This window comes from Pseudophryne corroboree, chromosome 2 (assembly GCF_028390025.1).
Source record: "Pseudophryne corroboree isolate aPseCor3 chromosome 2, aPseCor3.hap2, whole genome shotgun sequence".
In the NCBI taxonomy this organism is placed as follows: domain Eukaryota; kingdom Metazoa; phylum Chordata; class Amphibia; order Anura; family Myobatrachidae; genus Pseudophryne; species Pseudophryne corroboree.
In genome coordinates, this window is record NC_086445.1 from 1010756254 (window position 1) to 1010779515 (window position 23262).

The 23262-nt window shown below is 48.8% G+C and overlaps 1 protein-coding gene across 3 annotated transcripts in view; it reads right to left on the reverse strand.

Annotated features, from left to right (window-relative positions):
- The window catches only part of DSCAM (DS cell adhesion molecule), a 796975-nt gene that overhangs the window by 322066 nt on the left and 451647 nt on the right, over positions 1-23262 (reverse strand). For all 3 annotated transcript variants that reach the window (XM_063956595.1, XM_063956594.1, XM_063956596.1), the window contains 4 exons: positions 16964-17260; positions 13454-13729; positions 13050-13328; positions 95-214 (listed from right to left, as the gene is read on the reverse strand). In XM_063956595.1, coding sequence (XP_063812665.1) covers positions 95-214; positions 13050-13328; positions 13454-13729; positions 16964-17260 — 972 coding nt within the window. The remainder of the gene's footprint in view (positions 1-94; positions 215-13049; positions 13329-13453; positions 13730-16963; positions 17261-23262) is intronic.

Consider the following 23262-nt stretch of genomic DNA (forward strand, 5'->3'; position numbering starts at 1 on the left):
GGGTGAGGCTGACACAGAGCAGCGACAGGAGGAGTATATAAAGATGGGCGGCAGCGTTATACATTGGGAATCAACACATCACCATGGCTCTTACCTTTGGAGTACTTCCACACAATGGTAGGCACAGGGTAACCCTCGGCAGAGCAGTTCAGGATCACAGCCTTTCTGAAAATCCCATCCTGATCGGTGGGTTGGACCACAAACCTAGGAGGGACTGAAAGGAATTGGAGAGTTCAGTATCTGTAGTACACTCATTTTCTCTAAAGATGCTCCCAATATGTTCCCCAGTGCCTGACCAACCATTAGGCAGCAGCCTAGCGTACCAGGACTTGGTGGGGTGTCACACAGGTAGCAACTGGGGAATAAAACGAAGACCTGTGTTGGTGAAACAGTCACGCAGCTTAAAGAAGCTTGTTCGTTATGCAACCATCGCAAGACGGCGTTAGGGGAGCTTCTTAAAGTGACTACCAGGTGGCTTGTAAGTTACTGCTGAAACCTTTAGGCACAATGGGGCAGATGTATTAACCTGGAGAAGTGATAAACGAGTGATAAGCGCAAGGTGATAACGCACCAGCCAATCATTACGGATTTGAAAAATGACAGTTAGGGGCTGACTGGCTGGTGCGTTATCATCTTCCACTTATCACTGCTTTATCACTTCTCCAGGCTTAATACATCTGCCCCACTGTGCCATAGCGCCATCTGGGCAGCCAGAAGAACTGGGCATGCCATTTTGGGGTCTATTTACTAAGCCTTAGATGGAAATAAAGTGGACAGAGATAAAGTACCAGCTAACCAGCTCCTAACTGTCATTTTTCAAACTTAGCTTGTAACATGGCAGTTGGGAGCTGATTGGTTGGGACTTTATCTCCGTTCACTTTATCTCCATTTAAGGCTTAGTAAATAGACCCCCGTTTTAAATGATAATAAAATGGGGGCCCTGCCCTGATTCCCAGTGACATGATAGGCCCCATTCCACTGCTACCTATGGACACCGGCCCCGACACACAGCTAGCAGGGGAGGTCTGCCGCAGGAAGCCGCTCATCTCCTAGTACTACAGTACTTTTCATCATTTGGGCAGATGTACTAAGTGATCGGAGCACCTCAATGGAAAAACGAGTGTCAGCTCTTGATACAGGAGGTACCACACTTGCTGATAAAGAAATAAAACAACGCTACAGTATGTTGGATTGCACCTTCAGCTCATTGTTTTACCTCATTCCCAGCACACAACGTAAACCTAAGCGCCCCATATCACACAATGGGAGCGCATCTCCGGAATGCCATGCTATCACTGTGCTGGCCTCTCTTCCGGTTCCAGATCCAGCATAGAGAGAGTCAGCTAGACGTGCGGAGAATACAGTAGTTTCTCCATCTCCTTATCAGTCGGGCTGAGGTTGCTGCAGGAGAAACATGCCAGCCAGCAAAGGTTGGTCGTTCCTAAGCAACCGTTCTCATTTCCATGATGGCTCCCCGTTCCTCTGGGCTTAGCAGTGACCTCTGCAAACCCTCCGGAAGAAAACAGCCAAGGGATATTACTAAATGTAAAGCTATTTATTCAGTTGCAAAATAAAAAAAGACATCTAAATAACAGGAAACTAATTGTTCCTACACAGAACAAAGGCCATTTATAGCCCATAACATCATTATCAGTTGCTTGCAGATTTGGGGCGGCTGAAGGTCTGCTTTAAACCTGAAAGTAATTACCCCTCTAGGTCATTGGCACATTAGGTTTTTTTTGCAGTTCTAGGTGGTTAGGAAAGGGTTAAAATGTACTGCTGTGTGATGTGATGGTTTGTGATTGGTGGTTTAGGCGAAGGTATTTATTCCTCTTCAGTTATCTCAAGGTGGAACTTTCTGCCAAGAGCAGTATGAGTTACCGACGTATGGGATACCGGCGCTCAAAATACCAACGCCGGGATCCCGAAGCCAACAGGGGTGAGTAAGGGGGGGTTTCCCCTCTCCCCACCCCCTAACCCTCCCTCCCCGCAGCCTCACAGTAACCTCCCCCCTTGGTGCCTAACCCTAACCTCCACCTGTAGGTGCTTAAACCTAACCCCCTGTCCCCGCTGCCTAAATGTATCCATCCCTCCCTCCCGCATCCTAACCCTCCGAGGGGGGTGCCTAACCCTAACCCCGCCTCCCCTCAGACTAACCCTGACCCGTCCGATCGCAGCCTTAACCTAACCTCCCTCTCTTATCTCATTCGGGATTCCGGCTGTCGGCATTCCGGCACCGGGATGGTGTACCCATTCTGGATGCCGGTATTGGCATTTAGAATTGGGTCGGTATTACGGTGTCGGTATTCTGACTGCCGGGATACCTCCCGCCCACCATTCATTTGATAGTAGTTTCTCTTATGGAGCGTTTGTGTTGATTTAGTCATGGTAAATGGGTGTGCTCTCCTTTGGTCTGGTGGTTGCTGATGACCCCTACGGGTTCAGCTGCACCACTCGTCTGTGTGATTCCACCCATTGGCATTTCTACAATGGTGCAATGTGTGCGGTGCACACGGGCCCCTGGGTTAGGGTTGCCACCTCATCCCTTTAATTCTGGACACATATTAATTACACAGGTTCTGTGGCTGGCTGACTTCAAGACTCCATTTCACCTGGTTTTAATCAGCCACAGAACCTGTGTAATTAATATGTGTCCAGAATTAAAGGGATGAGGAGGCAACCCTAACCTGGGTCCAGAGGGGGCCCACACCGCAAGCACTGCACCCATATTCTAATACCTGTCCGGCATCCAGCGCCGAGAACTGCTCTTGCGGAAAAAAAGCGCAACTAAGATGGCCGCCGTGCCTGCGCAATAGCTAAATTGGTCTCTGGAACACGGTGGGCGCCATGTTTCCGAAGACCTGCGCATGTGCAGTAGACTCCATCATGTTGCCGGAGACTACTGCGCCGTGCAGAGGAGGGGGCCCACCCGGAGGTGCACACGGGCCCCCTCCTCTGTTTAAACGCCCCTGGTTCCACTGCAAGTCATGTCAAGGCAAGCTTTGTTGGCTATTAACGAGTGTAATTAGTTTGTCAGATGCTCTTTATTTGCTACCATAGTCCCCTCCTCCTCCTCCTTCTTCTGTATATTTTTTATAAATATATTTTCTCTATTAAAGTTGGTGTCATATAAACATGTTGGGGCATAATTAATAGGGTCCTAGTTTTCCAGAGGTACGGGATGTCGGCCGATCTCGGACGTTTTTGGTTTTGCCTTGTAAATGATTACTCCTTTAAAAAAAAAATCCAACATCCCGCAACTACGGCAAACTCTGACTAACTTTATGTTAATACCGGCACTTTCCCGGCACACATTGTAGTGTATTAGTAATACAGATGTGTCCTCCCTTGTCGCCGCAGTCATGTTAAAAAGTCCTTCTAGTTACGCCTAGTAGTGAGTGCGTCTACTGACATCAAGCGCCTTTTTTGTGCATTTTCCCCCGAAAATTTATTTTATTCGCTATGCGAAACAAATGCACAATCAGACTCTGCTTATTAAAATGATATGCGGAATGTGTATATTCTGTGTGCGACTGAGGCTGTATCTGCATACGAAATGCTATGTCCATTTTCCACCGACACTGTAACATAGCATTTCGTATGCAGATACAGCTGCGGTCAAACATAGAAAAAACACATGCCGCATATCAGCGTAGTCTGATTGTGCGTCTTATTCCCATAGCAATGAAAATAAGATACATTTTCGGGGGGTGGGGGAGCCGCCCGTCACCGACCGAGACGCAGAATAGCTGGCCGCTCTCGTATGCCCTGTGGGCCGTGTCTCATTGCATCCATAGGCTAAATAAGGAAGGACGCATCTGTATTCGTTTTACTTCATGGGCATTTATGAAAAACTGAGCATGGGAAGAAGCTGCTGTTACCAACAGCAACCATACAGCGGCTGACCGGTATTAAGCCCCCAGCTCCTTCCTGCTTTGTTGTCATGTCTGCTATACTGTAGCTTGTAATGCTTATGTAAAAGGCCTGCTGATGATGTTACTACAGAGCGGTGTCTCTATAATTCATTACATGCACTGTGCAGCATCTTCAAGGTTAGAGGGTCTCCCAGTGCAGCCCCTGAAGTGTATCCTGCTACTGTACCTATCACTGCTTTACAGCTTGACGTCATTGGTTGCTAATGGTTACAGTACACTTGTTCTTCAAGCCAGTTTTCAGACAGGTGCTATAGTTTTATCAGCGACTTTATTCTAATTCCTTTGCTACATAAATAATAATTTTATGCTCCTAGTACACTATAAGTAAAATAAAATGAAAGATTGAGGGAAAAAGTCATCTGGTGCCACATGGCGCAAAAAGGACACATCTGTATTTACCTGCAAAACACGCTGCTTTCATCTACAGGTACACATAGATACAACCTTCCAATCAGTAATTAGAACTAGAGATGAGCGGGTTCGGTTTTACTCGGTTCTTAAAACTTATACACCACTAGTAATGTCTGGCGCTAATCACTAAATACACAAATGTATATATAACTGTGGATAGGTGCATATATCTAAATACACACCCACCTCACATATATACAAACCATTAATATAAAATAAATGTATAAAAAAACAATATAATCAACAAAGCAGCGAAGAATAATTGGCTTGTGGATATAGCCAAAACAATCCCACCTGGTTTAAACCAGATGTAAGCTAACAAAAATTCTATATCACTCCTCGCGCTAATAGATTAATTAGAGGCAACAGGGCATGAATAACCTCAATCCATTTATTCTTTTATGATATTATTTAATATCCATGAAATTAATCATAAAAAATACAAAAAAGACATCACACAAATTGACTTAATTAATATGCGCATATATAAAACCTATATATAAAATAGAGTAAAAAGGTTTTTACTCTATGAGGAGGCTTCAATTAGAAGCGAAACGCGTCAGAGAAAGTGCCAGAATTGTGACCCAGTTGACACTATCTGGTGGTTCCTGTTGATGTGCAGTTGTTGCTCTAAGACTGAGAGTCGGGAGAAAGGAGGACGCTATATGCGGCGGCTTGAGGACGGGAGCGCATTCAGCTGACAGGTGCCGGCGGTGCGCTGAGCTCCAGTAGCCGGACGGTCTCTTCCCCATAGCCTGCAAGGTGTGGGCACTGCCTATTGGAGCCAGGATAGCGGGAGATGGAGGACGCCACGAGTAGTGGTCAGTGAACGGGAGCTGCAATATACAACAGGTGCGTGCATTGCACCGAGCTCAGCATGGTTGTTCCATCCTCCAGGATCTAAGACATCTCCCCGAAACAAAGAATCTTGCTCTTTGCAAGCATACGGACAATTTCAGCGATTGGTAATATACTGCATCTATAGTATACTACAAGTTATTTAGTTCAAGTGATATCAAATACATCTAACGGGACTGTCCTATTTAGAAATCCAATAAATTAAGGACAATATCATTTGTACAAACATCGGATTAATCCACTGTGGTTAAGTACAGCAATATAGTTATATGATCCACCTCTTATGCTCAATATTAATATTAAGCAGGCAGAGATCCGCATAGGCTCGAAGCCACATAAACTCCCTGAATTTTTCTGACATGTGTTGAGGATAGGCAGGGCTAGCCTTAGTGATTGACAGTGGTGGTCAGGTGACAGATGGGTGCCTATTAGGGATAGGTAGGAGGAGTTTGCAATGGGGTATATAGTTCAGGGTTTTGGCAGCCATCTTCCTCTTGCCAGTTTTTCTTGGATGAGGGTAAGGCATACTGTCAGCATTTTGTCAGTTATTTCCCCTCTTTTCAATACTGCATATACTAGCGCTCCCTCCCTTTATATTACAGTCAGTGTGCGCTTTAGGTGTTATCCACACTGTTCTGCTGCAGCATGCCCCGTCCCAGAAGATCAGCCCCCCCCCCCCCCCCCCCCCGCCACCTGGCTGAGGCCTCCCGACCGCTCGCGGCAGCGGGCTATCGCCGGCCGCGGGTGCGCGCGGTCCCCCCCTCCGCTTCGCCGCCTGCCGGAGACAGGGTCCTGCTCTCCACGGGCGGCGGTGCTTCCCCAGCGTCGGCCGTTCCCGGAGCCCGGCGCAGCGGCAGAGCCGCGCGCGCCGGGGCTCCGGCCTCCACAGGCGTTAGTACGCCTCTCCACACGGCCGCGATTGGCGGGTCACGTGACCCGGCGGGTGGGTGCCGCGAATCAGCGGTGAGGAGGGGAATGAGGGGTCTTTCACCGGCCAGCTCCCCTGCGGGTGCCTGGCTGGTGCAGGATGTAGTGTCCCTGCCTTCTGGTCCAGGGACAACGGGGGGTGCGGGGCCTGCGTTTGAGCATGCGCAGGCTCTGTTTCCCCCCACCGTTTCCATAGGTGCCAATATCGGGGTGGGCAGCGGGGTGTCGGGCGTCAACGGGCAGACAGCTGGGATTTACCCCGGTGCGCTCCCGGTGTCCCAGATACTGCTGCCGCCTGTGAGTGGCCTGTGGCCCAGCGAGCCGACGCCGTCTGCTGGCCAGCTCCTGGTGCACCAGATGGGGCCGGGACCAAGTTCCTTGACCGCTCCATTCGCGTACCGGGGCGGCACGTATACGGCTTCGCCCGCGGGTTTCCTTCTGGCGGCTTCGGTGTCAGTGGCCTGGTCGGGGTCATTGCAGCTCCCGGTCATGACTTCCGGGGCGGCACCCGCATTCCGCGGGGTTCCTGCCCCCTTTTCGTCCACTTATTTGCCGGCGGCGTTTACGCACGCGCAGGGATCGGTGACCTCCTGGCCCACGCCGAGTGGTCCGGGTTTTGCGCAATGGGTGGGTTCTTACTCCAGTGGTTTTACCCCAGGGGCCCTCGGCCAGACGCCTTACTGGGCGTCGCCGTTTTCACAGGCTCCGTCCACTTGGCACGCTGGTTTTACTTCCCCGGGCACAGTGCCTCCAGCGTCTGGCGCAGTGTTTGAAATGGCGGGCGTCGCGATATCGGGCTTGCCCGCACTCGGTTCGCGGCCCCCACTTGCGGCTCCCCCTCCCCCGCTACCTCCGGTTCCCCCCCCGGAGGTGGCTGCTTTTGTGCCTCCCCTCCCCCCCCCCTTCTGTTTCCCCAACAGGTGCAGGTACGGCGAGGGGAGTCTCTCCCCCGGCCGGATTGTCGGGGGCCACGACGACAGCAACATCCAGCGAGGCACAGACAGGAGCGGCGATGCAGGCTGAACATGTGGAGACGGGGGGATCTCGGGTCCCTGAAGAGGTTCCATCCGGCCCCGCCATCGCAGCAGTTGACGCGGGCGGTCCTCCTGGAACGGGTGAGACATTTAATCCTTCTTCTGATAGCTCTTCTTCCATCTCCTCTTCTGATACTAGGTCTTCCGGGTCCCCCAGGCGCCCGCGTAAGTTAGCTAGGCTCATTGCGCATCGCTTGCACAAGAAAGAGAGGAAGGCTAAAGGCGCAGCTGCGGAAGCCACGCCGGACCCTCCGCGCTTTACGGAAATGGTGCACTGCGCTAACACTGCGGTCACCAGGGGTTTACGTAAACGGATGAGGGAGAAGATTAAGAAAGGTAAATACGTCAACATGTTCACCCTTACGGATGACATGCGGAAGGCTTTCGATAAGGCCAAGAAGGTTGGTGGCATTGGCGAGAATGCATTTCGCAATTTTCACCAGTGGCTCCGGGGGTTTTTAGTGTTCACGGCATGCTACGCCGAGACGAGGCCTAAGGAATATCACAACACGGTCAAGTATTTGTACCTGGTGCATGAAATGTACTTGACATCCAAGGGTTACGCATAGAGGGATTACGATGAGAAATTCCGTCGTAACCAAGACGGTAACCCGACACTACCCTTGGGTTTCAAGGACGTGGAAGTTTGGTTAGAGGTCACTCATCAGAATAAGCCCCTTTATGAAGCACAGGGCGGTAAGCCGGGTTTAAATGTCCGGCCGAGCCCGCCCACGGGGAATAAAGGGAAATGCTTTGCCTTCAACGAGGGCAAGTGTTCCCGGGGGGCTAACTGCCGTTTTCGCCACTCCTGCAAGGCGTGCGGCGGGGGGCACCCGGCCAAAGATTGCCAGTCCCCTTCCGGGTCCAGGCCCTCTGATGCTGCCGAGGTGCCCGGAAGTGGAAAGTAAGGCGTTTTCCCCCATCAACGTCCCCGAATTGGCTAAATGGTTGGGCAGTTACCCTGACGTCACTTCGGGGTTGTTTTTGTTGGAAGGTTTTCGTAGCGGTTTCAGGCTTCCCATCCCGGATTCCGTCCTCGTGGTCTCCAGGCGCAATTTAAAATCCGCACGGGATTTCCCCTCCGTGGTCGCCCGTAAGGTTCGGGCGGAAATTGATTTGGGGCGCATGTGTGGCCCTTTCCCGTCCCCCCCACTGCCCCGGCTGTGCATTTCACCGTTAGGGGTGGTCCCCAAGAAAGTTCAGGGTAAATTCCGCCTCATCCAGCATTTGTCACACCCCCGTGGCGGCTCGGTCAACGACTCCATCCCGGAGGAAGCTTGCAGGGTGCGATATCAATCGTTCGATGAGGCCCTGCGGTTAGTCCAAAGGGCGGGTCCCGGCGCCCTCATGGCCAAGCTGGACATTGAGTCCGCTTTCCGCCTCCTGCCCATCCACCCCGACTCCCTGCGTTTCCTTGGTTTCAAGTTAGGGGGTGGGTATTATGTAGACAGGTGCTTGCCCATGGGGTGTTCCATTTCTTGTGCCTATTTTGAGAAATTCAGCTCATTTTTGCATTGGTGCGTAGTGTCGGCCTCCGGCCACCCGGGGGTCGCCCACTACCTAGACGATTTTCTCTTTGTGGGTCCAAGGGTGGGGTCGGTGTGCGGGGATGTACTGGGTTTAGCTCAGAGTTTATCCGGCCGCCTGGGCGTTCCCGTGGCCTCGGATAAGACCGAGGGGCCCACGGCGTGCCTCAGTTATTTGGGCATTGAAATCGATTCGGAAGCCGGCTGTTGCCGGCTTCCGGCCGATAAGGTACTCAAGTTGTTGGGTCTCATAGAGCAGTGACTCCTCTCGCGCAGGGTCAGACTACAACGGGTTCAGTCGTTGCTCGGGTCATTTAATTTTGCGTGCAGGATCATACCCATGGGCCGGGTTTTCTGCCGTAAACTTGAGAGATCCATGGCGGGGGTACGGAAACCTCATCATACGGTTTACATTTCGCGCGAGGTCAGGGAGGACTTGAGAACCTGGTCCACTTTCTTGGTTTCTTTTAACCGGGAGGTGTTGTGGCCAGCGAAACGCTGTTCCAACGCTGCGTTCCAACTTTTCACTGACGCCGCTGGTGGTTCGGGCTTTGGGGCTTTTTTCAGAACACAGTAGTGCGCCGCGCCTTGGCCCGCAGCATGAGTGACTCGAGGGTTTACAAAGAACTTGCTCCTGCTGGAGTTTTTCCCCTTGATAGTGGCAGTTGAGTTGTGGGCACCCAGCTTTTCGGATCGGAGTATTGTATTTCGCTGCGACAATCTGGGCGTCGTGCACGCCGTTAATAACCAGCGCTCGTCCTCTCCTGAGGCTCTGCGCTTGTTGCGTTATCTTGTGCTCAAGTGCTTGAGGCATAACATTCATTTCACGGCTGCGCATGTCCCAGGGGTTGACAACAGAATTGCTGACGCACTGTCGCGTTTTGAGTTCGACAAGTTTAGGGAGCTGGTACCCGATGCGGAGGTTGGGGGTCTATTGGTGCCGCCCTTCCTGTGGAGAATCGTTGACTAAGGCCCTCCCTGGTGAGTGGGTCTTGCCCCTGCGGGCGGGATACCGTTTGGGTTTGGGCAACCGGTATTCATTTGGCTAGGCTTGCGCCTAGTATAAGGATCTGTTAAGTATTGTTGTTATTGCGCCTGTTGCGCAAACCCGGAAACGTGTTTTACTCGTCGGTTTTTGAACGGCTAGCGTTCAGAAATGGAGGGTGAGAAGTGAATTTTTTAATTTTCCTCCGAGGGGACCGAATTACAATTGGCATTCACACACGGTTCACGGGAGGTTTTTTGAGTTTTCTCCTTCACTCGGGTTCTTACTTGCATGTTTAAGTTAATTTGTTTTTGATCTTTATAATGTCTGACGGTAAGGAATTTTCTTTTTGCAGCTACTTTGGACATCTCGGATCAGATTTGGCTCATTGGCCATTCTTTTATTTTTTGGGCGGAGAGGCATCCAATGGCAGGACGAACGGGTGAATTATTTGGGGACAAGGTAGTTAGATGGTTAGGAGTTAGAGGTTTACGTTGGATGGGTTTACTTCGCTTGCTGTTTCGCCATGAGCGGAGGTGGGGGCGGCCCGGCTGGGTTGTCATTCACCTCGGGGGGAATGATATGGGGAGGGTCAAAGGCATTGATCTCATCTTGAGTATCAAAGCGGACCTAGTAGCGTTACGGGCATCTTGGCCACGGGTGATAGTGGTGTGGTCCGACATAGTGCCCCGTTTCCATTGGCGGGGTGCCATTCGTTTCTCCGCTATAGAAAAAGCTAGGAAGAAAGTTAATTCCGCAGTGTCAGTATACGTGCAGGCGATAGGAGGTTTAGTGGTTAGGCATCCGTTTTTGGTGCTGCACAATGTGCAGTTTTATAGGGAAGATGGTATTCACCTTTCCCCTGCGGGTATTGGTGTGTTCTTGGACAGTATTTTTAGAGTACTGTCCGGTTGAATCTCTTCTCCTGTTGTTGGTGGATGGCGGTCTGCGGTTTTTTGTTAAAATCCTTGTTGTGGCGGAAAGTCGCTACCAGCCAGCGGTCAAATAGTTACATAAGTGGTCACTGTGGGGCACCCCCTTTTGAATGAACAGCGAGTATGCCCTCCCCTTGCGGGTGGACTACGGATGTTCCCTTGCGGGTTCGTCCACGGCTCTGCTAAAGTAAGGGGGGTGAGCCTGCGCAGTGCAGGTTATGTTAAGGAGGCGGTTGTGAGGCCCCTCCTATTTTATGGTTTATTATAGTTGACTGGTGCTGGTGAGTTGGTAGCGCCTTTTTCTTGACATCCTCCAATATTCTTAGTTTAAACGACAGGTCACCAAACAATAAATATCTGTTTGACCTTTTAAATCTAGCAGTTGGTGTCCGTGTGTTTATTTCTTAGTGATAAGCTAGCTAGTTATAAATGTTAAGTTCGTCGGAATAAAGTCATGGGTGATTTAAGCAGGCAGAGATCCGCATAGGCTCGAAGCCACATAAACTCCCTGAATTTTTCTGACATGTGTTGAGGATAGGCAGGGCTAACCTTAGTGATTGACAGTGGTGGTCAGGTGACAGATGGGTGCCTATTAGGGATAGGTAGGAGGAGTTTGCACAGGGGTATATAGTTCAGGGTTTTGGCAGCCATCTTCCTCTTGCCAGTTTTTCTTGGATGCCCTCCCACCCTCCCTATAAGGTTGCTTGATGCTCGCTTTTCGGGCCTCTAATTCCATTTCTCAGCAGGCTTTGATAGCCAGATGGGCGGAAAGTCGCTACCAGCCAGCGGTCAAATAGTTACATAAGTGGTCACTGTGGGGCACCCCCTTTTGAATGAACAGCGAGTATGCCCTCCCCTTGCGGGTGGACTACGGATGTTCCCGTGCGGGTTCGTCCACGGCTCTGCTAAAGTAAGGGGGGTGAGCCTGCGCAGTGCAGGTTATGTTAAGGAGGCGGTTGTGAGGCCCCTCCTATTTTATGGTTTATTATAGTTGACTGGTGCTGGTGAGTTGGTAGCGCCTTTTTCTTGACATCCTCCAATATTCTTAGTTTAAACGACAGGTCACCAAACAATAAATATCTGTTTGACCTTTTAAATCTAGCACTTGGTGTCCGTGTGTTTATTTCTTAGTGATAAGCTAGCTAGTTATAAATGTTAAGTTCGTCGGAATAAAGTCATGGGTGGATTTATGATATATTAGGTTTTATAGTGGGGGTTTTATATATGCGCATATTAATTAAGTAAATTTGTGTGATGTCTTTTTTGTATTTTTTATGATTAATTTCATGGATATTAAATAATATCATAAAAGAATAAATGGATTGAGGTTATTCATGCCCTGTTGCCTCTAATTAATCTATTAGCGCGAGGAGTGATATAGAATTTCGGTTCTCAAAACGGCATCTTATTGGCTCACGGACGTTATGTGTTTTGGATAGCCAATAAGAAACATCCGGATAAAACCGAACTGGCGTTAATTCTGGCGTTACATTTGAACCTGCTCATCTCTCATTAGAACACAGCTCAGCAATATTAAGTAGCAAAATTGTGTAAATCTAAATTTCAGCAACTAGAGGGCGCCTCAGTCACAATAAATATATTTTTAAATAAAATTGTTAATTTAGCAAGTACCCTCTCTACCTACCCTGCACTACATACCCTGTGCACACTGCCACTCACCATGCAGCATATGGAGCAAGGGGCAGATGTATTAAGCCTGGAGAAGTGATAAACCAGTGATAAGTGCAAGGTGATAATACAGCAGCCAGTCAGCTCCAATATGTAAATTGGCAGTTAGGAACTGACTGGCTGGTGCGTTACTTATCACCTTCCACTTATCACTGCTTTATCACTTCTCCTGGCTTAATACATCTGCCCCACTGTGTTCTGTATGCCACGGTCCTCAGTTGGCAGGAGAAGGTTTAGGGTTGTAGGGACATAAAGGGAACAATGGAACAGTTTATGAAAGGTATGGTCAGTAACCTTTTTCAGGAAGGACGCAAAATACAGATGCATCCTAATACTGTACATCGTTGCTGCGGAAGCACCAAACAGCCCCTCTCGGCGTGCCGTGTCCTATAAGACTCTGCTAGCTTTGAGCATCTTTTTTGCTGAAAATGCATCTTAGTCGCAGCGCAATGTGGACTGGACGCACCAGAAGTCCGTGCTGATTAATTTAATATGTGACACTTGTATATTTATGTGCGCCTGAGTCTGTATACGAAGTGCTATAATTTTTAATTTTTTTTCCAATACAAGATCTGTTGTACTCCATATACAGACTCACTCATACACAATATACAGATGTGTCCTATCCTATCTCGATGTGAACGCAGAGTGGTTGAATGGTTGTCAATGCAGCTAACTGGATGGCTGGAGTGACAGTTGGGTGAGGGAAGTCATTAAGCACGGGGGAATGACAAATGACACACACTTACCTCTGACAATCAACTGGCTTTGGTGTTCTACAGCGGCTGCATCGTTACGTGCGATACAGGTATAATTGCCATTGTGCATCAGTGAAAGATTAGAGATCCTTAAAGAGCTGGTGAAGTCAATATTGTCAATGGTGACGCCAAGACTTGCTGGGATCGGTCTCCCGTCCTTCTGCCACGTGATTGTAATTGGTAGATCCCCCGAGACCACAACACATGGGATGAACACTCGTTGCCCGATGGAAAATCTTTGGGACTCAAATGGCTGGATATATGGGGGCACTGAAAGACATAAAGACAACAATTCACCAGTTGTAAAATATACAACCACCCATTTTTTTTTAAATCAAATATACCAGTTGTCTACGTCTTTCCTAATGGCTACATAATAATGGTGACTGCATTACCTTTCACTGTAACGTGCACGCTTTGGCTGGTGGATAACTGCGGCTGGACGAGGACATTGCACATATATTCCCCTTCATCCACATCCTTCTGCACGTCAGACAGCTTTAATGTTCCATTGTTCTCAAAAGCCACCTGCCGATGGTTGAATGGAAGAAGGTTGGAGTTCTTGTACCACTTTATGGAGTAGTATGGGTATCCAATCACGCGGCAGTGAATATACGTGTCCCGTCCCGCTATTGCTGTGATGTTTTTCATTGCCCGAATGCTCGCTGGACCTAGAAAAACACAGGGAAGCACTATATAATTCTAGAATACAGTAGTGTCAAATTAATGGAGAGGTGGATTCTAAAGCGAATAACATTAAGGACTACATTTATAATACAGAGATACAACTTCCCTCCAAGTACAAAGCCCCCAGCCCGGTGACAGCTGTTGATGGTTATCGCCGGGAATCGCCTCTGCTGGTTACCTCCGGCACGTAATATTTAAGAAATTTCACTTCCAGTCCACTGCGCAAGCCACGTTACATATACGCATTTGCCACAACACTGGGTTGGTGAAGCATTTAGTTCAGACATCACTCAGCTGTACGGCAAAGTATCACTGGCAAACTGCGGTCATAGAGGATTTTCTAACTTTGCTGTCACAGGTGGATATTCCATAGATTCATTAAACTCTTGCTTAGGTCTTCAATCTCCAACATGACACCAGATTGAGAGAAATCTCACATCAGTAATTATTTCCACTATATAACTCTGACTTCCTGCTGCCTCCATTCCCCTCCTCACATCATGTCACTGCCCCTGTCACATGCAGCCGTGTCCTCACTGACACATCACTCATCTCCTGATATACTCTGTGCTGCTGGGGACCCTGCTCCTCCCACTATATAACTCTCAGTCTGTGGGTTCCTGCTGCTTCCATTCCCCTCCTCACATCATGTCACTGCCCCTGTCACATGGAGCCCTGTCCTCGCTGACACATCACTCATCTCCTGATATACTCTGTGCTGCTGGGGACCCTGCTCCTCCCACTATATAACTCTCAGTCTGTGGCTTCCTGCTGCCTCCATTCCTCTCCTCACATTATGTCACTGCCCCTGTCACATGCAGCCCTGTCCTCACTGACGCATCACTCATCCCCTGATATACTCTGTGCTGCTGGGGGACCCTGCACCCACCACTATATAACTGTCAGACTGTGGATTCCTGCTGCCTCCATTTCCCTCCCCACATCATGTCACTGCCCCTGTCACATGCAGTCCTGTCCTCACTGACGCATCACTCATCCCCTGACATACTCTGTGCTGCTGGGGACCCTGCTCCTCTCACTATATAACTCTCAGTCTGTGGCATCCTGCTGCCTCCATTCCTATCCTCACATCCTGTCACTGCCCCATTGTACAGAGATGCCCACTAACAGCATCTCTGATCCGCACACGCATACAAAGACATGGTTAATATGTTGGCATATGGGTAATGTCATCATGTACAGATCTGTACATAGTAACGACATTAGAGTTAGCCTTAGAGATACATTACAAATAATTAGTCAACACTGTGGCCGCGTTGAACGAATATGTGGAATCCTCAGAAGATCTGTCGCTGAAGACCAATGGTCATGAATAATAAGTATTTCCTACTAAAACTGTCCAATCATTACTGTAACACTTTGCTTTGGCTTTTCTTTGTGCCTTAATACTGAAAGCTACAATTACATAGAGGAAAATATATTATTTTTATTATTATTATTATTATTATGTACAGAAGGTATATTTGGACATTTGAGTGAATATAAGCAAACATGTAAATATACATAGACTTCCTAGGATAAAACCAATTGCAGAAAGATAACTGCACATGTAATGAATGGCTATTGCATACACTAGCTGATTATATTATACCTAAGGTTTAAAAAAAACCCTGACATGTAGAAATGGATTACTCCTATCAGTCACTAATGTATCTCCGCCCCGCGCGTCAGCGCTACCTAATAAAGCAGCAGCATTAAACTCTGTAACCTCCAGAACGTGGGGAAGTGCTGCGGCTTCCGCAGGCTCCCAGTCTATCACACAGCACAGTGCAGCATCACAGCTAATATACAGGAGAGCCTGCGGCTTGCTTCGGCTGAATCCTGCATAGCAACCAGAGCTGCAGCCCTGTGAGACGGCAGACGGGAATATACAGCAGTACACGCTGTGCCACAACCTGTTCAGCAGGTGGCAGAAGTGCTGGAAATCGTGGATGTAAACGGCTACTGGGAGCCTGATCTCACAACACACCCAAGACGGACATTTATTCCTCTGCATGCAATTCCCCACACTGCCAGGGCATCTTATAAAGACAATGCCAGCTTACTGGGCAGATGAGGAAGGATACAGATGTGTCCTCGTTTAACTATCCTTATGGCTGGACGTAACGTAGGGCCTGATTCAGAGTGGTACGCAAGACTGATGCTTTGTGTACTACTCCGAGGTTAGAAGATGCAGAGCCGGCCTTAGGCATAGGCAAACTAGGCAAATGCCTAGGGCATTTGGTATGCTTAGGGGCACCAGCAGCTTCTGCTGATTAAAATGATATGCGGCATGCCTATATTCTGTGTGTGACTGCGGCTGTATCTGCATACGAAATGCTACGTTGCAGTGTATTCCTGGAAATCACTGTAATGTAGCATTTCGTATGCAGATACAGCCGCAGTCACACAAAGAATATAGCCATGCTGCATATCATTTTAATCAGCAGAAGCTGCATGTGCATCCTAGCCACGTAGTAATGCAAATAAGATTCATTTTCATAAACAAAAGGCACCCGACGTTAGCAGAGCTGCCAGCTGACTCATGCCAGGCATCTCCTGCAGAACTAGCGGCGGTGCTAGGGGGCACCAGCCACAATCTTGCCTAGGGCATCATATTGGTTAGGGCCGGCTCTGAGAAGATGGGTGCATGCAAAGAACCTGAACCGGATCTTTGACTGCGAGATTTCACTGTTACCCAAAGCCGCTGTTTGGGGGCGGAGATGGCCAGTGTTGCCGAAAACATTTTCTGGGAGCGCCGAGGCCAGGGTCTGCAGATCTCCTGGCCGCAGCTACAGAGCTGAGACGGTCATTCTGAGTAACCTGAACGTTACTCAGATGACCAATGGTTCCGCAGAGCGACCCAAAGCTGCTTCCTCGGGGGCATGTATTTACACAAGACGCCTCCTACTGCATTAGCATAATTCAGCAGTAGCAGCTGCAAAAACCGTCACAGCTGCTACTCCCAGCGATATGCCAAAGAGAGAAAAAAACAATGCACACAATAAAAAAGCTGGCATAATAAAGAGTGCTATAGAATACTAGCTTGCGACACTTTACCACGAGATTTCTACCACATCACGAAAAGCCGCGCAAATGTCCGGCCGGAAGGACAGATAATTGAGGACGCATCTGCGTACTGCGTCTAGCCATGCAGAACCCCCCGCCATTACTATACATTGTGTGTGTGCTTTTTGAGGAGCTGATTTGACAAGCACCTCTTACGTTTATTCGAGCCTGGTACAGGACGACTCCGGCTGAGTTGTTGGCAGTGCAGCGGTAGACGCCCCCATCCCACTCCAGAGTGTTGGTGATGTTCAGGTAACTGACAACGTTGCCGTCCGAGGTGATAATCTGGCTGATCCGGTGGTTGCCGTTCTTGATAATGGCCTCGTCGTCCAGCGTCCAGGTTATTGTTGGTAGGGGGGTACCTTTCACGTTACACACTAGGGACACCGGTTCTCCGAGGCTTACCACTTTCTCGCTAAAAGCGGAGTTTATTTTTGGCGTTCCATCTACAAGCAAAGAAAAAAAAATGTCTCAGATCCTTGCGCTCTGTACAGACAGGGCCGGCAACAGAAATTATCCTTGGGGCCCCTCTGACCCTTGGGGCCCAGTACAGGTGTCCCCTTTGACCCCCCCCTGTCACCGGCCCTGTGCACAGATAACCCCATATAGAGAAGCCGGTGGCCTCCTGCAACCATTGCTGTATACAGCTATAGGGGAACAATGCAGGACAGTTCGTGTTATTTACAGGTCAATGACATTTACATATATAAAAAAAACAATACATGAGTTTTATCATTTGACTGGAACCTGACCGTAACCCAAGTGCACTTCCCAGTCTATATACAGCTTGTCAAACAGCATGCTTATGACAAATATAACAAATACTTTACACATATATATATATATATATATATACTGCTCAAAAAAATAAAGGGAACACTAAAATAACACATCCTAGATCTGAATGAATGAAATATTCTTATTAAATGCTTTGTTCTTTACATAGTTGAATGTGCTGACAACAAAATCACACAAAAATTATCAATGGAAAATAAGATTTTACTTACCGGTAAATCTATTTCTCGTAGTCCGTAGTGGATGCTGGGGACTCCGTAAGGACCATGGGGAATAGACGAGCTCCGCAGGAGACATGGGCACTTTAAGAAAGAATTTAGATTCTGGTGTGCTCTGGCTCCTCCCTCTATGTCCCTCCTCCAGACCTCCGTTAGAGAAACGGTGCCCGGAAGAGCTGACAGTACAAGGAAAGGATTTTGGAAATCCAGGGCAAGACTCATACCAGTCACACCAATCACACCGTATAACTTGTGATAAACTTACCCAGTCAACAGTATGAACAACAACAGAGCATCAGTACAACCCTGATGCAACAATAACATAGCCCTTATTGCAGCAATAACTATATACAAGTATTGCAGAAAAAGTCCGCACTTGGGACGGGCGCCCAGCATCCACTACGGACTACGAGAAATAGATTTACCGGTAAGTAAAATCTTATTTTCTCTAACGTCCTAGTGGATGCTGGGGACTCAGTAAGGACCATGGGGATTATACCAAAGCTCCCAAACGGGCGGGAGAGTGCGGATGACTCTGCAGCACTGATTGAGCAAACAATAGGTCCTCCTCAGCCAGGGTATCAAACTTGTAGAACTTTGCAAAAGTGTTTGAACCTGACCAAGTAGCAGCTCGGCATAGATGTAATGCCGAGACCCCTCGGGCAGCCGCCCAAGAAGAGCCCACCTTCCTTGTGGAGTGGGCCTTAACTGATTTTGGCAGCGGCAATCCAGCCGCAGAATGAGCCTGCTGGATCATGTTACAGATCCAGCGAGCGATAGTTTGCTTTGAAGCAGGAGCACCCAGCTTGTTGGATGCATACAGGAGAAACAGTGACCCCGTTTTCCCGACTCTAGCCGTTCTGGCTACATAAACCTTCAAAGCCCTGACCACATCCAGTAACTCGGAATCCTCCAAGTCACGAGTAGCCACAGGCACCACAATAGGTTGGTTCATATGAAAAGATGACACCACTTTTGACAGAAATTGTGGACGGGTCCGCAATTCTGCTCTATCCATATGGAAAACCAGATAGGGGCTTTTATGTGACAAAGCCGCTAATTCTGACACACGCCTAGCCGAAGCCAAGGCTAATAGCATGACCACTTTCCACGTGAGATATTTTAACTCCACCATTTTAAGTGGCTCAAACCAGTGTGATTTCAGGAAACTTAACACCACGTTAAGATCCCAAGGTGCCACTGGAGGCACAAAAGGAGGCTGAATATGCAGCACTCCCTTACAAACGTCTGAACTTCTGGTAGAGAAGCCAACTCTTTTCGAAAGAAAATGGATAGGGCCGAAATCTGGACCTTAATGGAACCCAATTTTAGGCCCAAATTCACTCCTGACTGTAGGAAGTTAAGGAAACGGCCCAGCTGGAATTCCTCTGTATGAGCATTCCTGGCCTCACACCAAGAAACATATTTTCGCCATATACGGTGATAATGTTTAGCTGTCACGTCCTTCCTAGCCTTTATCTGCGTAGGAATGACCTCGTCCGGAATGCCCTTTTCTGCTAGGATCCGGCGTTCAACCGCCATGCCATCTAACGCAGCCACGGTAAGTCTTGGAACAGACAGGGCCCCTGTTGCAACAGGTCCTGTCTTAGAGGAAGAGGCCACGGGTCCTCTGTGAGCATTTCTTGCAGATCTGGATACCAGGTCCTTCGTGGCCAATCTGGAACAATGAGGATTGTTCTCACTCCTCTTTTTCTTATTATCCTCAGCACCTTGGGTATGAGAGGAAGAGGAGAAAATAAATAGACCGACTGGAACACCCACGGTGTCACCAGTGCGTCCACAGCTATCGCCTGAGGGTCTCATGACCTGGCGCAATACCTTGTAGCTTTTTGTTGAGGCGGGATGCCATCATATCCACCTGTGGCAGTTACCACCGACTTGCAATCTGCGTGAAGACTTCTTGATGAAGTCCCCACTCTCCCGGGTGGAGGTCGTGCCTGCTGAGAAAGTCTGCTTCCCAGTTGTCCACTCCCGGGATGAACACTGCTGACAGTGCGCTTACGTGATTTTCCGCCCAGCGAAGAATTCTGGTGGCTTCTGACTGAATCAGAACCGGTTGGTCGCGAAGCAGGGTCTCCGCTTGACGTAGGGCGTTGTATACGGCCCTTAGTTCCAGGATGTTGATGTGAAGGCAAGTCTCCTGACTTACCCACAGAGCTTGGAACTTTTTTCCCTGTGTGACTGCTCCCCACCCTTGGAGGCTTGCATCCGTGGTCACCAGGATCCAGTCTTGAATGCCGAATCTGCGGCCCTCGAGAAGATGAGCACTCTGCAGCCACCACAGGAGAGACACCCTGGCCCTGGGGGATAGGGTGATTAACCAATGCATCTGAAGATGTGATCCGGACCACTTGTCCAGTAAGTCCCATTGAAAGGTCCTCGCATGGAACCTGCCGAAGGGAATGGCCTCGTATGATGCCACCATCCTTCCCAGGACTCGAGTGCAGTGATGCACTGACACCTGTTTTGGTTTTAATAGGTTCCTGACCAGTGTCATGAGCTCCTGAGCTCTCTCTATCGGGAGATAAACCCTTTTGTCTAGAATCATGCCTAGGAAAGGCAGATGAGCCGTAGGAACCAACTGCGACTTTGGAATATTTAGAATCCAGCCGTGTTGTCGTTACACTTCCAGAGAAAGTGATACGCTGTTCAGCAACTGCTCTCTTGATCTCGCTTTTATGAGGAGATCGTCCCAGTACGGGATTATTGTGACACCTTGCTTCCGCAGGAGCACCATCATTTCCGCCATTACCTTGGTGAATATTCTCGGGGCCGTGGAGAGACCAAACGGCAACGTCTGAAATTGGTAATGACAATCCTGTACCGCAAATCTGAAGTACGCTTGATGAGGTGGATAAACGGGGACATGAAGGTATGCATCCTTTATGTCCAGAGACAACATAAAATATCCCCCTTTCAGGCTTGCTATGACCGCTCTTAGCGATTCCATTTTGAACTTGAACCCTTTCAGGTATATGTTCAGGGTTTTTAAATTCAATATGGGTCTGACCGAACCGTCCGGTTTCGGGACTACAACATGGTCGAATAATAACCCCCTCCTTGTTGAAGGAGGGGAACCTTGACCACCACCTGTTGAAGATACAATTTGTGAATTGCAGTTAATACTATTTCTCTCTCGTGGGGGGAAGCCGGCAGGGCCGTCGGTGAGGGGGTATTTCTTCAAAGTCCAGCTTGTATCCCTGAGACACAATATTGCCCAGGGATCCAACAGGGAGTGAACCCACTTGTGGCTGAAATTACGAAGACGTGCCCCCACCGGGCCTAGCTCCGCCTGTGGAGCCCCAGCGACATGCGGTGGATTTTGTAGAGGCCGGGGAGGACTTCTGTTCCTGGGAACTAGCTGTGTTGTGCAGCTTCTTTCCTCTGCCCCTGCCTCTGGCAAGAAAGGACGTACCTCGGACTTTCTTGTTTCTTTGTGATCGAAAGGCTGCATTTGATAATGTCGTGCTTTCCTAGGCTGTGCAGGAATATAAGGCAAAAGATCAGAATTACCAGCCATAGCTGTGGAGATCAGGTCCGAGATCCTTTCTCCACACAATCCTCAGCCTTCCATATGCCTCTTAAGTCGGCATCACCTGTCCATTGCATATCTACAGGACACGTCAAGCAGAAATCGACATAGCGTTGACTCTAGAACCCAGTAGACTAATGCCTTTTTGGGCCTGTTTTATATATATATATCTTAAGACAGCATCTTTAATATATATATCTATATATATATATATATATATACATACATACTAGGGTCTCAATCTCTGCTGATAAGGTACCTGTCCACGCTGCTACAGCGCTATAAACCCATGCCGACACAATCGCCGGTCTGAGTAGTGTACCAGAATGTGCACGCTATCTGCAGGATCCCTGAGGATAGCTGTTAAGTCAGGGCTACCTTTTTGGGCAAACGTGACACCCTAGGAGAAGATTCCCATCGTATCCTGGCCCTAGTAGGGGAAGGATACTCCCTGAGAATTTTTTGTGGGAAGCTGCAGCTTCTTGTCTGGAGATTCCCGCTCTTTTTCTTAATGAGAGGAGGGAAATTTATCTCAGCTTTCTTCCCCTTAAACATGTGTACCCTTGTGTCAGGGACAGATGAGTCATCAGTGATATGCAAATCATCCTTTATTACAATAATCATATATTGAATACTTTCCTGCCATTTTGGCTGTAACTTTGCATTATCGTAGTCGACACTGGAGTCAGACTCCGTGTCGATATCAGTGTCTATTATTTTGGATAGTGAGCATTGTGAGACTCTGAAGGTCTCTGCGACATAGGGACAGACCTGTGTAGATTCACTGTCTGTTCTCTAATCTTTTGTGCAATAAATTCACCTTAGCACTTAATTACACATATCCAAACAGGTGTCGGCGTTGTTGACGGAGACACTCCTCACCAGAGCCGGCGGAACCCGCTCAGCGAAGGGATGCAGTGCAGGTAGGCGCCAGGCAGGAGAGGCGCTTTCCCTACACTGCATCCCTTTACTGTGTGCTGTTGTTGCCGGCTGCCGCTGCGCCTATACAAGCAGCGGCAGCCGGCAGCCTGGATCGCGGAACTTCTGTCCCCCCACTCCAGCCCCACCTCCTCCCGTCCTGTGACAGTGCTGTGACGCTAGTAAGGGGAGGTGTGGGGGCGGAACCAGCAAAGGACGACTTCGGAAGCTGAGAGCTGCAGTCACTGCTGACTGCAGTACCGCCAGGAGCCACTAGATGCCCCCTTCCCTATGGACGGAGCCATCTCATCACCTGACAGGACTCAGGATCAGGAACAAAAGAGAGACTGCCCGAGACCAGTACAGAGGAACTAAAGTGAGTTTTCTTTTTATGTGTGATTGTCTATCTATCTATCTATCTATCTATCTATCTATCTATCTATGTGTCTGTCTGTCTGTCTATTATTTATCTATCTTCTATCTATCTAATGTTTAAAAGGGGGACGCTGTCTGCCGTAATGTGTAAAAAGGGGGACGCTGTCTGCCGTTATGTGTAAAAAGGGGACGCTGTCTCCCCTAATGTGTAAAAAGGGGGACTGGCTGCAGTAATGTGTAAAAAGGGGACACTGACTGCCGTAATGTGTAAAAAGGTGACGCGGTCTACCTAATGTGTAAAAAGGGGGATGCTGTCTGCCGTAATGTGTAAAAAGGGGACGCGGTCTACCTAATGTGTAAAAAGGGGGATGCTGTCTGCCGTAATGTGTAAAAAGGGGACGCGGTCTACCTAATGTGTAAAAAGGGGGATGCTGTCTGCCGTAATGTGTAAAAAGGGGACGCGGTCTACCTAATGTGTAAAAAGGGGATGCTGTCTGCCGTAATGTGTAAAAAGGGGACGCTGTCTGCCGTAATATGTAGAAAGGGGGACGCTGTCTGCCGTAATGTGTAAAAAGATGGACTGGCTGCC